The sequence below is a fragment of the Etheostoma spectabile genome, chromosome 12, assembly GCF_008692095.1.
Source record: "Etheostoma spectabile isolate EspeVRDwgs_2016 chromosome 12, UIUC_Espe_1.0, whole genome shotgun sequence".
NCBI classification, from domain to species: domain Eukaryota; kingdom Metazoa; phylum Chordata; class Actinopteri; order Perciformes; family Percidae; genus Etheostoma; species Etheostoma spectabile.
In genome coordinates, this window is record NC_045744.1 from 16,850,885 (window position 1) to 16,864,896 (window position 14,012).

Here is a 14,012-nt window from a genome sequence, read left to right on the forward strand (position 1 = left end):
AGCTGCTATTAATTGAAGGGAGGAGCTGGAGGAGGGGCTTTTCTGGAAGGTTGTCACATGACTCTACCCCTAAGAACAGGAGTAATATAGTAAGGATGGTTAGAAGTTAGAAAGAGTGAGAGCTGTTGTTTGAAGACAACTGATTACATTTTGAAAGAGCCTTTTTTCTGAATATCAGACTAACATTAGTTTAGACTTGAATGACGACGACGGCCCCTTAGGATCCAAGTAGAATCGCTAGGCACTTGTAGAAAGTTCACAATAAAGGCACTGCGACAGCTTGTAACCCGATTTTGATTCCCTTTTTATTTGAACTACATAACACGTTTTAAATGCAACGCTGTTTGATATATGAGAAAACTATGGCAGCCGAGACAAAGAACGGCGGGAGTTCACTGAACAACAATAACTGCAAAGACCACAGCAGAAGAAAGTTACTGGTCGGAGTGGATCTCTTCTGCTTATTTTTAGGTAAGAGTCCCACTGCATGCTAATTACCGTCATAGATACCAGGTATGATATAGCTATGTACAACGTATATGTGTTACTACGATGACTTTTAGTACTCGGCAGAGAATGTATGGCTTAATTTTAATTTTTTGTACCCAGTAGTGTTTCATTGTAATATATTGTTTTGCTTTGCAGGACTTAAAGCGTGTTCAAGATTAGATTATTTGCTCCAGCTCATACTGTATCTTCCATAATATGATCGTTTCCCAAACTGCTATATAATTAGTATTCAACTTAGAAGACGTTAAATTTCTACTTGTCTTTATAGTTGGTTTAGGCTAGGTAAATGTCACTTCCATTTAATAAATGTACCGTTAATTGAAACTATTAAGTCACTTAGCTAACATTCACAACGAATTATCATACACTTTAGTTAGCCTAAATGGTTTATCTAGCGAGCTAGCTAGCGTTACATCAGCTCGACTGTGTTACCTAAGCAGCAAGTGATTCCCCATTCCCAATAGCAGCCTAACAGCCATTAAGCTAGATTTTTTCCATAAATTAGTTTGGCTAGGGAAGGTATGTTTTCCTCAGCCCCCACCCTTCAAAATAATAGTGCTGGCAAAGGGGAAACTATATATATCTCCAGATTCGGAAGGGATATATTTCTTTGGTCTCGAGCCACACCTGTACTGTAGCCTACCTCTGCTTTGGCTTATTATATTTTCCAAAATGGCTCACATTCCACAGCAGAAAGAATTCTCTTGATCTCAACATCTGGCATAATATAATATGAAGGTGTGGGTGTGGCGTAATTAAGGGAAGTGGTGTTGAGAAGGTCGTGTGTGTGTGCGCGCGTGTGTGTGCGCGTGCGTGCGTGCGTGTTCATCAGCACAGGTCCTTTGATGTTCAACAGCTACAGACACTGGGTTAAGGTTGTTAAATATCTTTGTTACACTGAAGTATAAACCCAAAAGTCCTACAAAAGGTTTGCCTGTCCTCGGGGCTTAAACCTTTGACCATATACTAATTTCACTAATTTTCTTCTCTGATATGTTCTCCATATGTTCCCAATTGTTATATTATGTTGTTCTGTGGAATGTTAGTGTGAGAACATTATTTCAAACAGCAAAGCAGTGTTCAGCTATAAAACAAAACTGTTGCAACTGCATGTGGAAACCACCATTCTGGTTATTGTTAAAGCAGTCCCAGGATCTGCAGTATAAACACTCTTTCTTTCTGACGAGCTATATTTAGTTTTAGTCTAGTTTTTGTCTCTATGGTGGGTAAATCCCAATGATTTGCTCTGTACATGTACATTCCCACAGTGGTTTTCTGGCTAAAGATGTGGCTTAAAGAGAGCTACCACAAGGAGGAAATGTTGGGCCAATACTGGCAATCCCCACGCCTCCATTGTCATACACTGATTGCACTTCTAGTATTACTGCATCCAGGGATATCTCTCTCACACACATGATCTATCTCCGGCCACTGTAATCCCAGTAGACCACCAGTAAAGAAAACATTACTCAGTACACTAGAGGAGAAATTCACCCTGATTCAGTGGGGATTGGAACTAAATCCTGACAAATAATGCTGAGGAAAGCAATTATTTAGTGTTTTGCTTGAACCCCGGTGAGGTGATCAGGTTCAGTTTACGTTAAGCTGTAGCAGGTGGCTCTCATGTTTCCCAGTTAATCGTCTTATGTTTCTGTGTGCTTTTGACCTGGTTCGGCACGAGGTGAAAGGTGGTTAATTGGCCACAATTCCACCTATATTTTATTATATATATACCTATATACATATTATTACTTTTGTAATGTAGACAGTATCTAATACTTGTATTAATGGTGGGATAGTCTCAACACTAAAACTGAAACTTGTAATTTGGGTAAATTGACCCTTTAAAGTGAACTAACATGAGTGTTCTCAATCCGACATGCTGAACATTTACATTGCATTTACAACATGTGAAATAAAAAGACAGGAAGATGTTGAAGTGTCAGTTGATATACAGTTAGTTAAAGAAGTCAAAAAGGCTGAAGTTTGAGCACTGGTTGAAGTGTCAATTGTCAGTTTTAGTTAAAGTCCTGAAAGAAACAAACTGTGCTGCCCAGTTAGAACAGCCAACGTGGGCCTCAAAAAGTATCGTTAAGAAGTTTATCAGACAGTTGAACATGGCTCTGGGACATCAGCAGAGCGTTTCAAGTAGTAGTCAAACATGATTGTATAGACATTTTAATTGCTCACACTTTATAACTTACCAAAAACAAAGACTTGGACTACATTCTATTGCAAGCTGGAAAATTAGAAGACAGCAGGTCACAATATCTGCTTGAATTGCATTACCGTTAAACTACATTAATCCTACATTTACAGTATGTGCATTTTCCCCCAGGTACTACTGAATGATGTCTGCAATCATTTCTGCTATATGTACAGTGTGTGCATACAAGGTCATGTGTGTCTAAATGTAGGCATATACCTTGTGTTTCTATGTACATACTGTACATGTATTGTCAGTGCCAATATATGTTTCTATGTGTGTAATTGGGGGCCGTGGGTAAAGAGGAGGAACAGATATGTCAACTGCCTTGTGTGTAATACCTACTCTTCCTTAGAAATGTGATAAATAACTGCAGAAGTTATAGCCGCTAGCAATTGAATGCTAATGCGCTTTTATTTAACCCACGTAGGCATACCCGGTTGCACTTCCACAGTGGAACTAATTTTTTCACAGGGCCTAACAGACAGACAGGGGGGCAGGTTGTGTGGGGGCTGCTGTGAGTAAAAACAACTGCATCTGTGTATACACCACAAATACCTCAGACATTATACATTTCTACGCCAGACAGTGAGCGATCCCTGCAAGTGGAAAATGTGCGTCTGTTTATTTTAATAGTCACACTTGGTGTTTTGGCGAATGCCTCTAAAATATGTTGGGGATTTAATTCAGCGTGAGGATTATACATTGGTTCTAGTTTCCACAAACGGCAGCTACATGGAGCTGCTTGTGCTGAACTGGGGGAAAGCAAACGGGCAAGTCAAGGAAATTCTAAGAAGTGTGTCTAAATGATGCGTTTTCTCTTAATTTTGATGTGGGTTTCAGCGCTATGTGCTGAAAAAGTCATAGTTTTTACAGTGTTTGCTTATTTTCAATTAGGGGTCCCCAGTTGATTGTATTTCCCTTTGTTTGTCTCTGTTGTCTTTGGGCTGATGTTGAGCTAATGCAGAAGACATACCCACGCCTGTGCTGACTGGTGTTGTTGTTGGCAGGACAGGGACACCCTCCCCCTCCTCCTCGCCCCCCGGCTGTTAGAAGCGGGAAAGGAGGAAGAGGGTAGGAGGGGAAAATCCTAACATGCTGTACTCAATGCTGATGCTGCACTGTTTAGATGGATGGAAGGGGTCGAAGGAATGAGCGGAGAAGAAAGCCCTGCTGAGTGTCCGGAAAACAAGACTTGACTGTCTTGTTGTGTTTTACTTCTTCTTCTTAATCACCTGTTTGAAGCACTTGACCAGGGCAGGTTGTGGACACTTTATTTCATCGATGCATTTGCCACCTCTGTCTCTTTCCATCAGTCTCTGCCTCTGGCCCTTGAGTGTGTTTAAAGGCAGGGGTCAATACTCTGGAGTTATCACATCCAGCACTTTCAGCTGTGTATGCCTTTTCTTAAAAGATACATATCAGCAGTTTGGGAAGTCCTGTGTGGTTCTGTTCATGGCCAGGCTAAGCAAACTGATGGGATTAGACATTAAAGATTCAGGGTACTGTAAAGTACCGTATATTTTTACAGTTACAGAACTCTGAGACATACCACCCTGCTCTTTCTCTTGCCACCAGACTTGCTCTGGAGGTGATTGTAACTGTATTGTAGCTATTTGTTTGAAGAGTGAGAATGAAAACAAGAAAGTTAATAATGTGAATCCTGCTGAATGTGGAGGGAATGCCAGCATCCTGGAGTTCCCATCAGGCAGCAACGCTCTGTCTGTAATCTGAGCTCAATCCAGCTGGACCTTCAAAGGCCAAAGTCTAGCGTGTGCGTGTGTAAGTGTATAAGGGGTTGATGGGCTCAGCAAGTGAAGCGTGTGTTGACATTTAGTTTCAGAAATCACGCCCCCCTCACCGCAACTATCCTGCCTTTTAGCAGCTCTCAGCACTGACCTCTACACCCCGGTGCTTTGGAGACTGAGAGACAGACGAAGAGAGCATGTGAGAAAGTGAACGCTGATGTTTGTTTTCCTTTGTATTGGCAGATCGCAGAACTATTCAGAGAGTGACTTGCAAGCTCCACCATCAGTTAAATGCTGCTTTTTGAAGTGATTTTTGAAAGTGTGTTTTCCAAATTCTGTCTGACATTTGAAGCCTCTCCTGGGTATTACGTCCAAACTCAAATTTCAAAGTCCTGCATTGAAGCCTTTGGTAAACGTGAAAATAAGATGTCTTTTTTTTTGGCTTGCATCTCAGTAACACCCACTCTTGTTTGTTGACAGGAGATAAATAATATCTTTTTGCCACTTTAGGTGGCAAAAGACACTAAATTGATCGGACACGGACACCCCCCAAGGCATCTTAAAGTGGGCCTTTTTAAGTGCACTTGAAAGCCTCAGCAGGAAAGGAGGGATGGCTCTGATACTGTTGGTGTTTTTGTTTCTTGTCAACTGAAATGGTCTCTGTCTTAAGAGCATCCAATCCTTTTAGTGCTAACTCAGACAGAGTAAGACCAGTTGATGCTATTCTAAGCATAAAAGGTTCACTTAAGTCTAAAACAACAATGTTGCTTTGATTTGGGCATTAATTCCAATACATTTCAGTGTGTTTATTTTGGCTCATTTTCTCATGACAGCATCAGTGTCAGTTTTGAAAACAGATGACATAGATAACTTACATACATGTCTGCTGGGAGTTTTTATGTCTGTATGAATACCTGAGATGTCTGTGTCTTTGTGTTATTTTCTATTATTATTTGTGTTAATATAAAGTCTAGTGTTGCAGCTGCCCACTGTTGTGGATTAAAGAGCTGTCTGACCTCTGCTCCTGTGTGTCCAACCATACAGTGTTGCTTGTTGCCGTGTTTTTGCACAAATCTCCATTCCCGCCTTACCAGAGAGGATTCTTCTGCAATGACAACAGCATCAGGCTGAACTATAAAGGCAGCACGGTGTCCACCGCTGTGCTCTCAGCTGTGGGTGTCACTGTGCCTGTGGTCTCAGTAAGTCCTGCTGTGGTACTGCAAGAGAAAGAGAGAGCATATGTTGGGACACTCTCGGTTCATCCAATGGTTGGCTTGTGACAGCTCAAAAAACATGATTGGTGCGACAGGCTGTAACTCCCACTCAATGGTTTTGTGTTGTACTTCATTAGCTGCAAATCAAGTATATATGCATTACTGACAAGCATTTTCCAAAAGCTTTCAGATTGATTTCCTAGTGGCAGCCATTGTTTTCTATTCATTTCACTACTGTAACAAAATAGTTTAATTGTTGAAGTAATTTATGAAGTAAAAATACCAAAGATTTGATGAGTTTGAGTTCTTAAGTTCTCTCTTGACCTTAAAAATAGTAATTCTTAACTACCGGTTATTCTCAAATAGTGTGTGTTATTCTGTCAGTCCAAAATCTGGAGATTTTTACTTTAGTACCATAGTCACTCATTGTCACATACAGTCACATTCACATATTGTGTATTTTAGGTTCCTTTAATTCCAAATGTCTGCCACTCATTGTCGTTCACCAATGGCAGCCTGAAAAAATAGTAAAAAAAAAAAAAAAAAAGTGTGCTTTGGAAAATGGCCAGCAGTAAAACAACTTGAAACAATCAGATATGGCCCTTTGAGACATCAGGTCTAAAACTGAATATTGAACAAAGCTGTCATTATTTCTTGATTAGTCACAGTTAGCAGCCACAGAATGGACTAAGCCTGTCCCAGATGTTCCCTTGTTGCCTCTTGCTCGTACCTGCGACCTCAGTAATTTGCGTATCAATTAACCCAACACCTCCATCTCTCTCTCCCTCACCCATCCCCACCCCCTCCTTTCTCTCTGTGCCGCTCACTGCTTCTTCACACTAGCCGGCCTGCCTTTCTTGGTCATTGAGACCAGCGCTGTTCAGCCTTACCATAGAGGGTTTTACTGCGATGATGAGTCCATCAAGTACCCGGCCAAAAACGGAGACACCATTAGCGATGGTGTGCTTAGTGCGGCTGGCATTCTTATCACCATCCTCTCTGTAAGTCACCTCACTCTGATCACTAATGTCATCATCACTCTTTATATTTCAGCAACCTTCACCATTACTACCAGCACTGACACCTTATATCCAATGTTGACCACAATTTCTCATCCTCAGTGTATTGGAGTATTTCACAATATGCCCAGAAGGAGTTATAGTTAGTTAATGATAACATTTCCAACAATATACAGTATAATATTATGGTAGTCATATAGAGATTTTAAACTTTAAACACGTTTTCTCCAACCAAACCATGCACCTTCCGACTGACATCATGTTTAGAGAAATGCACCTGTGCACACTCCATCAGATGACTACTGAAACGACCACTCCCCATACCTGTGCTATCTGTCCCTCTGATTGGCGTCAGCACATTCCAGATAAAAAGATGTCAACAACATTTGTTCAAGGCCTTTCTCCTTTGGGGCTTAAGATGACTAAAGCACTTTAGCGAGCGAGCAAGTGTTGAGTAATTTGTTGCGGTCTCCTGGGAAAAAACAGTGAGGATGTATCAAAGAGCTGCACGCTAAACTGTCATCCTAGATTTCTATAATTCAATTTCATTTTTCTCCATTTGCCACAGCTCAGAGGTACACTTAAAACTGCCAAACTGTTGATTTTGCTGCCATGGTTTTCCGAGTTTCTTTCCATTTTGGGGAATCCATCTATCTGCACACCTTCGAAATGTCAAGCATTTTAGTTAGACTTTACATTTTAGTTAGACTTCACACATATAACTGCAACCCAAAGCATTGTTTAGGCCTTTGTTGTTCCCCCCACTTGTGCATCGAAGTACAGTACATGATTGGCCTTTAAGCTTTCTCAAAACACTTCTGAATTCATAGTAGTTCTGTGGCTCAAAAAGTGTAAATACTGACATACGTGAAGCATAACATAACACATCCCTACATCTTTAAGCCCGTACCCAAACCCACCCATATCCACACCTAAAAAATAAAAACTAATACATAATACACAAAGAAGGTGGAGAAAAAAACATTACTGCAGGAGTCTTAGATGGTAAGAATAAAACTACATATTGTGGCCTATGTGCCCATTGCCATGTCTGTAGTGAAATATAATACTGTTTTCATTGAGGCAACGGCAAAAAGGCTATTTAAAAAGTGTCTAGAGTTGTTTCTATCTGTAATGTTTTTTATATAATATGTCAATTGAATTGACCAATGGACTGTAACGGCTTAAGCAACCACTCTAAACAATTTAGCAACGTCTACTAAAACTTTAAAAATCGCCCCAAAATCCATAGCATCCATGTAGCAACCACCTGTAAACACATTGGGAGCAACTGCAAATTCCCCAGCAGCAACTTAGCAAACAGCTAGCTACATAGGAAACACACCTTAGATTTCTATTTAGCAACTATGTGCGAGACATCTAACAACATCTAGCGATGTCTCAATGTCAGCTACTAACACATTAGCTACCACATTGAAAATACCAAGTGATCAATAATGTGTTAACAATGGGCTAGCTAAAACCGATTCCTGGGACACGCACTTAGGGACTTTAGGCACACTTGAAAAATCTTCAGAAACCTTAGAGTTGCTCCTTGGTGTTATTTAGCACTGCCATAGCATGTGCAGTTGTCACTTGGCAGACCCACAGTGGGAAGGTGCCTTGCCACATGGCTTGGCCTGTTTCTCCCTGTAGCCACTAGTGCCCTCCTCCTGGAGAGCAGACTACTATATGGGCTCAGGGCCACAGGGGTTTTCATAGTGAGGAGTTCTGGCCACGTGTAATTATGGTTGACGCAATGGTTGTTTGGTTAAATACTGTAATCGGTGGGGTGGAATAGTGGTGAAGACCCAAAACAAGAAGGCTTTGCCAGATATCTCATTTTCCCCCTGCACAATTACAATCCATCTCCCCCCTGGAGCGTTCTGGCCAGCTTTTGTGTTGTCTGAACCAGAAATCACCAACATTAGGTAATTTAGTGCTTCGTTTCCCACTGACGAGAGCTGAGAATTACAAAAGGCCATATCCTTTATTTAATTTATGCAGATATTTTTTTAGAAGAAATGAAAACACCATGGTGTCATTTTAGAAATACAAGACGTTTAACATAAGCCATAAATCAGCGTCTTTCACCCATGATTATCTCAGTGTAACAGCTACTTATCCTCCAATGCCAATTTATTTATTCATTCACATAGTTAAATCTTTCTCACAAGGGGAACCAGATGTGTTTCTTCCCCCCCCCTGCCTTTTTCCCATGAAAACAGCTGGGCTTTATCGAGCTGGCTCTAAAGGCCTGGATGGTGGAAAACAACAGACTCTATCAGCTTGTTAAATCTCCGTAAGGGCTATCCCTCTACAGAGAGTGTTTCTCAGAATGAGACTTATTTTTGCGCCCCTCAGAAGAATGTCTGATGAAGCCGAGATACTAACGTGAAAACGGCCAGACTTCCCGTGTGAAATCGGAGCCGTTTCAGAGAGGCAGCCGGAGCGGTGAAAAACAAACGTGCCCCCGACGTGCGCCTGGTGGAGTCTGGCCACCAAAATCAGACACGTCGCCTAGCTCAGCATTTCTGCTGATTAGAACCAGCGGGGCCTCCACCGCTCCCTCTCACTCCTTCCACTTTTCTTCCTGGAACTCCTTCCAGACTCTCGTTCTGACTTCTCTTCCACACTTTCATTTCTGAGCTGCTGGATGACAACAGGGGATGAGGGGGTTGGGAAGGCGTTTTTGAGCTGGAACAGCTGTTGTCAGTTATGGCTATCCACCTCCCCCTAAGTGCGCCTTACACGTCAATCGTCGGTTTTAGACGGTGGTTTATTTACACACTTACATAAAACTATACATGGCAGACAGTTTGAGTTGCCTCCCACGTCGCCTCACTGTTTTCTCTCAGAAGTAGAATGGCACAGGTAAACAGATTCAACTATAAAGTAGCCCTTTTCAAACCACTCCAGAAGAAATCACTGTATTCTGTTTAAGCTGTCATAATAACATCTTGATCCTGAAAAATTTTTATTTTAGACACAGCCATCACTTGAGTTCTCTATAGCCTGGACCCAAATGTCCATCCTTAATAGAATCACAAGCTTTGATGTACATTTCCAAAAAGTCCACAGTAACTTAGTGATGTCCCTCTGTGAAATTTGGCAAGCACAATATAGTGTCCTAATGATAAAAATAGTGATCATGGTGGGTGTCTAAAAGTATGGCAAAAAAAACCTTAAAAGAACACAAATGTATTAGGCTATTCTTGTATTCAGATAATGAGTAACAACTGCTCAATTGAGTATTAAATTACATTCAAAATATGTGCATCACACATGGCTGACCAAGCAAATTCTTCTGTCCATGTAACATAATTTAATAGTGCTGTCTCATTCTTCATAAAATATTTTGGCTCTCCTGCACTCACACATTTTCACGTAGCACTCAGGAGATGTGAATGAAGTGCTTAGGAATTAGGGTGGACATTTGGACTGGGATTGTGTTAAAATCATGATATCCACTGACGTCGCCATCACTTCTGTGCCTTCAGATCATCATTGGGGAGAGCTACAGAATCTACTTTCTAAACGAGGGATCCAAGTCTTTTGTAGGGAACCCCTACATATCTGCTCTCTACAAGCAGGTGGGCGTGTTCATCTTTGGCTGCGCCATCAGCCAATCCTTCACTGACATTGCCAAAGTGTCAGTGGGCCGAATGCGCCCTCATTTCCTCGATGTATGCAAACCTGACTTCTCCACTATCAACTGTTCCCTGGGCTACATCACTGACTACCAGTGTCAGGGGCCAGAGAGCAAAGTTCAGGAGGCCAGGTATTAATGTTACATTCAGAGAACAATATAGAAACACAATTTTAAAAGTGTTACCTTATACATGTATGTATACAGTATATAGCATACAGTTTACATACAGTATGTATTGTACATATCGTAAGCTGTGGTATAATATGATTGTCCTCTAATCTTCTCAGGAAGTCTTTTTTCTCTGGACATGCATCGTTCTCCATGTACACCATGCTGTACCTGGTGGTGAGTTACTGAATTGTTTTTAACACACATTCATCCGTGTATGATTACACAGCAAATTAAAAACAAATGTCCCTATCTAGGTAGAAAACTCTTTCTATCAATATCACCTTTATAATGTCTTCAATTTTACAGTTTTACCTGCAGTCTCGCTTCACTTGGCATGGAGCTCGCCTGCTGCGCCCTCTGACCCAGTTCACCCTCATCATGATGTCTTTCTACACCGGCCTGTCCCGTGTCTCTGATCACAAGCACCACCCAACTGATGTCCTGGCAGGTTTTGTGCAGGGAGCCCTGGTGGCCTACGTTATAGTGAGTGGTTCTACATTCTATTGTAATATTGTAATCTTCTATATTGGATTAGATCAAATGGCCGTAACAATACATGCCTTTCACAACATGTTATTTCTAACTTGCCAGTTAAATAATGATAATGATTATAACTTAATTTATGTAACCTCTTTCTTTGGGGACAGAAACACTGTTTACTAATTATATTGTTGAGAGTGTGCATGTTAATGGAAACAGAAGGGGGCCTAATACAGAACCTTGGAGAACTGTGTTTAAGGAAAAGAAAATGGCATTATATTGGATAACAGAAAATTGGAATAAAAGGGGACAGGGGCAATTATTTTCAAATGTAGCCACTTCTATATTCCAAGCACACTTGAGTGGTGTAAGGAGGCTACAATCCAAGAAAAAATAAATCTGGTATTATATGTTTAGTCTACTGTCCATAATGTTGTGTATCTTGCATATGTACTGTGCCTCCCCTCCAAGACAAATATTTCTGCATTATTATAGTTCTTGATAACAGATTCAGATTTTAAATCTGCCACTTTGCAATGATTTGGATGTTCAAGGTTGTTTTCTATTCCCTCCACAGGTATTCTTTGTGTCTGATTTGTTCAAGCCCAAAGGTAGACGTTCTACCCTTTTGCCAACCCCAGTGAAGAAAGATCTAGTTCCTCCAGCAGACAACAGAGAGCGGAGTAACCATCTCATAATGGCATAAAAAGGCAACTTCAAACTGACTGTACATAACCCCGACTGGTGACTTTTTTCAGTCACTGCTGCAACCACTGGTCAGTACTGGATACAAATAAACTCCCAACAATCTGGATAATGGAGACAAACTATGGAATCTTGAGTCTCATAGGATGAGAGAAAGAAGCTTTGGAAAACTGTCAACCAAGTTTTGCTTTCTCAATGGAAATGTCCATCTTTTTCCTCTTTCACCAGACATTTTAATGTGGAAAAGAGAGAGGCATGGGGATATTTCTTCCTCTTCTGTTATGAGGATTATTTGAGATTCTCCTCTGTCAAGGTCTCTCCATGGACACGCATCTGAAATGAAACAAAATTGAGAAATGGCAGCTGTAATCAAAGCTGTGTGGCTTTTGTGCCTTCTCGCCTCAGCTGCATTCAGCATGGGAGCTACCATTATATTCCTGCCACTCACTCACTGTGTGACTAATACAAACAAATCATGACAAAAAAACAAATTCCTTGATTTCATGAAGGATGTTTTTTGTTTTGTTTTATCACAAACATAAGCATTTTATGTGTGATTTATAGCAGTATTTTAGCGTAACTCACTCCTGTTTGTATCCACTTGAATTACCTAAGGTGAAGCTTTTGGAAAGCTTTGTAAGACTTTGTAAGCTTTGTTATGTCCGTAACACCATGTTCCTTAAGGTGCACATAAATTAGACTAGGTGGGGAGTACAGTGAGAACGTATTTGTTGGATGTGGGCCTCTTTCTGCTGGCTAGGACGAGCCCCCTCTGAGCCATTTAATGAAATGACGTCTGTTATACTGTATGTACTAGACGGGTGCTCACAAGTGTAAGGTGTGTGTGTGTGTGTGTGTGTGGGTGTGGGTGTGGGTGTGTGTGTCTGTGTGTGTCTGTGTGTGTGTGTGTTTGGCCATTCTGTGAGCATACCAATGTGTCTTAATGTCATGTCTATATATTTCAGTGTGCCTACAAGTGTGCCTCTCTTCAGCCAGAGAACAGGCACCTGCTCCAACAGACACATGTAACTCAAGACAGGAACACTGTGGGAAACAAATCATCTACGTTACTACATCTACATTACTGTCATTAATCATGGTAAGGATTCACATCACCGAGAAATCCTGTGATATACTGTATCCTACACAGGCATACAGTATATTTACACGCTCAAAATAAAGACAGGAGCGTCTAGAACATTGGTTACTTAAAGTAGCTTTTCAGTGTTAAAGCACAATTAAGCAAAACAGTTTAAAAAAAATATTTGTTGGCACATTGTAACCGCTTATTATTTCATAAAGTCTTGTAATACAATAGGGCTGGCAATGTGAATCTGCATTATTAAAGACGAAAATTATTACATTGAATTTTAGAAGTAATAATGATGCTAATATTTTTGCTCGACATTGATGTAATGAACTTTTTAGCAACACTTAAAACCACTGATTGAAAGCGTCTTCCTCAGCTTTAAGTTACTGAGACAAACTTTGATCTGATGTTTATAAGAAACTATAGTTTTTTCTTAATACATGTCTTGAAAATCTATATACAGCATCAGAAGATACTGAATGCTACCATACATTGTACAATACTGTATCATTTGTATATATATACATTATATCTTTTGAAGAAACGCCCACTATGACTTGTGTGTCAATACCTGTGTAAATGTAAAACATGCTGCTTTAAAAAGGCAAAGCTTGGCAGATTGCATCCAGTAACGTTGACAGCTTGTAAAAAATGAAGTTTTCTGAAAATCAAAGCTCTCAAGGCAGATAGCTTCAGTCCATGTTTGTTTAAAAAATGCCTTTCAATATTTTTGTAATGTGAAGTTTTTGTACAATAAAACTGTAAGACGTGTCAAAGATAAATTGTCTTTAATAAAACAAAAGATGAACAGCAGCATACTGTGATGATGTTTAGTTCACTCTTTGTGTCATACATGACTGTGGTACTATGATTTAGTTGCTGGTTTAACTGCGTGCGATGGAGAGATCTGGGCGTGGGGCAATGGTAGACTTCCATGCTCGGCTTCCTGTGGGGAAATAGTGTACATTCCAGGCTTTAACCCCACTCCCCAATGACTCTCTGAAATAATATAGACTCCATACAGAAAGCATGCCAAAGTGGCAAAGTAATTTCACGTATAAGAATGCTTAGAAGCAATGTAATTTGCCACTTGTGCCTTGTTTAATCCTCATAGGCCACTTGGTATTCACAAAAACCTGAATAAACCATATACAGATAGAACCATCTACAGGCTGTACTGTGTAAAGTTAGGTCAGCATATGAGCTGGGTTTTGGTG

General features: G+C 40.5%; 1 protein-coding gene across 2 annotated transcripts; it reads left to right on the forward strand.

Moving 5' to 3' along the window:
* Positions 1 to 73: 73 nt before the first annotated feature.
* On the forward strand, positions 74 to 13,608 carry LOC116699224 (phospholipid phosphatase 3). Of its 2 annotated transcripts, none has more exons than XM_032531727.1 (7): positions 74 to 471; positions 5,509 to 5,663; positions 10,198 to 10,478; positions 10,637 to 10,694; positions 10,827 to 11,003; positions 11,578 to 12,499; positions 12,544 to 13,608. In XM_032531727.1, exons 1-6 carry the CDS (start codon positions 333 to 335, stop codon positions 11,704 to 11,706), a joined length of 939 nt encoding a protein of 312 aa, XP_032387618.1. In that variant the 5' UTR covers positions 74 to 332; the 3' UTR covers positions 11,707 to 12,499; positions 12,544 to 13,608. The 2 variants fall into 2 exon arrangements, with proteins under 2 accessions (XP_032387618.1, XP_032387617.1); XM_032531726.1 differs by lacking the exon at positions 5,509 to 5,663 and adding an exon at positions 6,522 to 6,679 and having other exon boundaries at positions 77 to 471.
* The last annotated feature ends 404 nt before the right edge of the window (positions 13,609 to 14,012 follow it).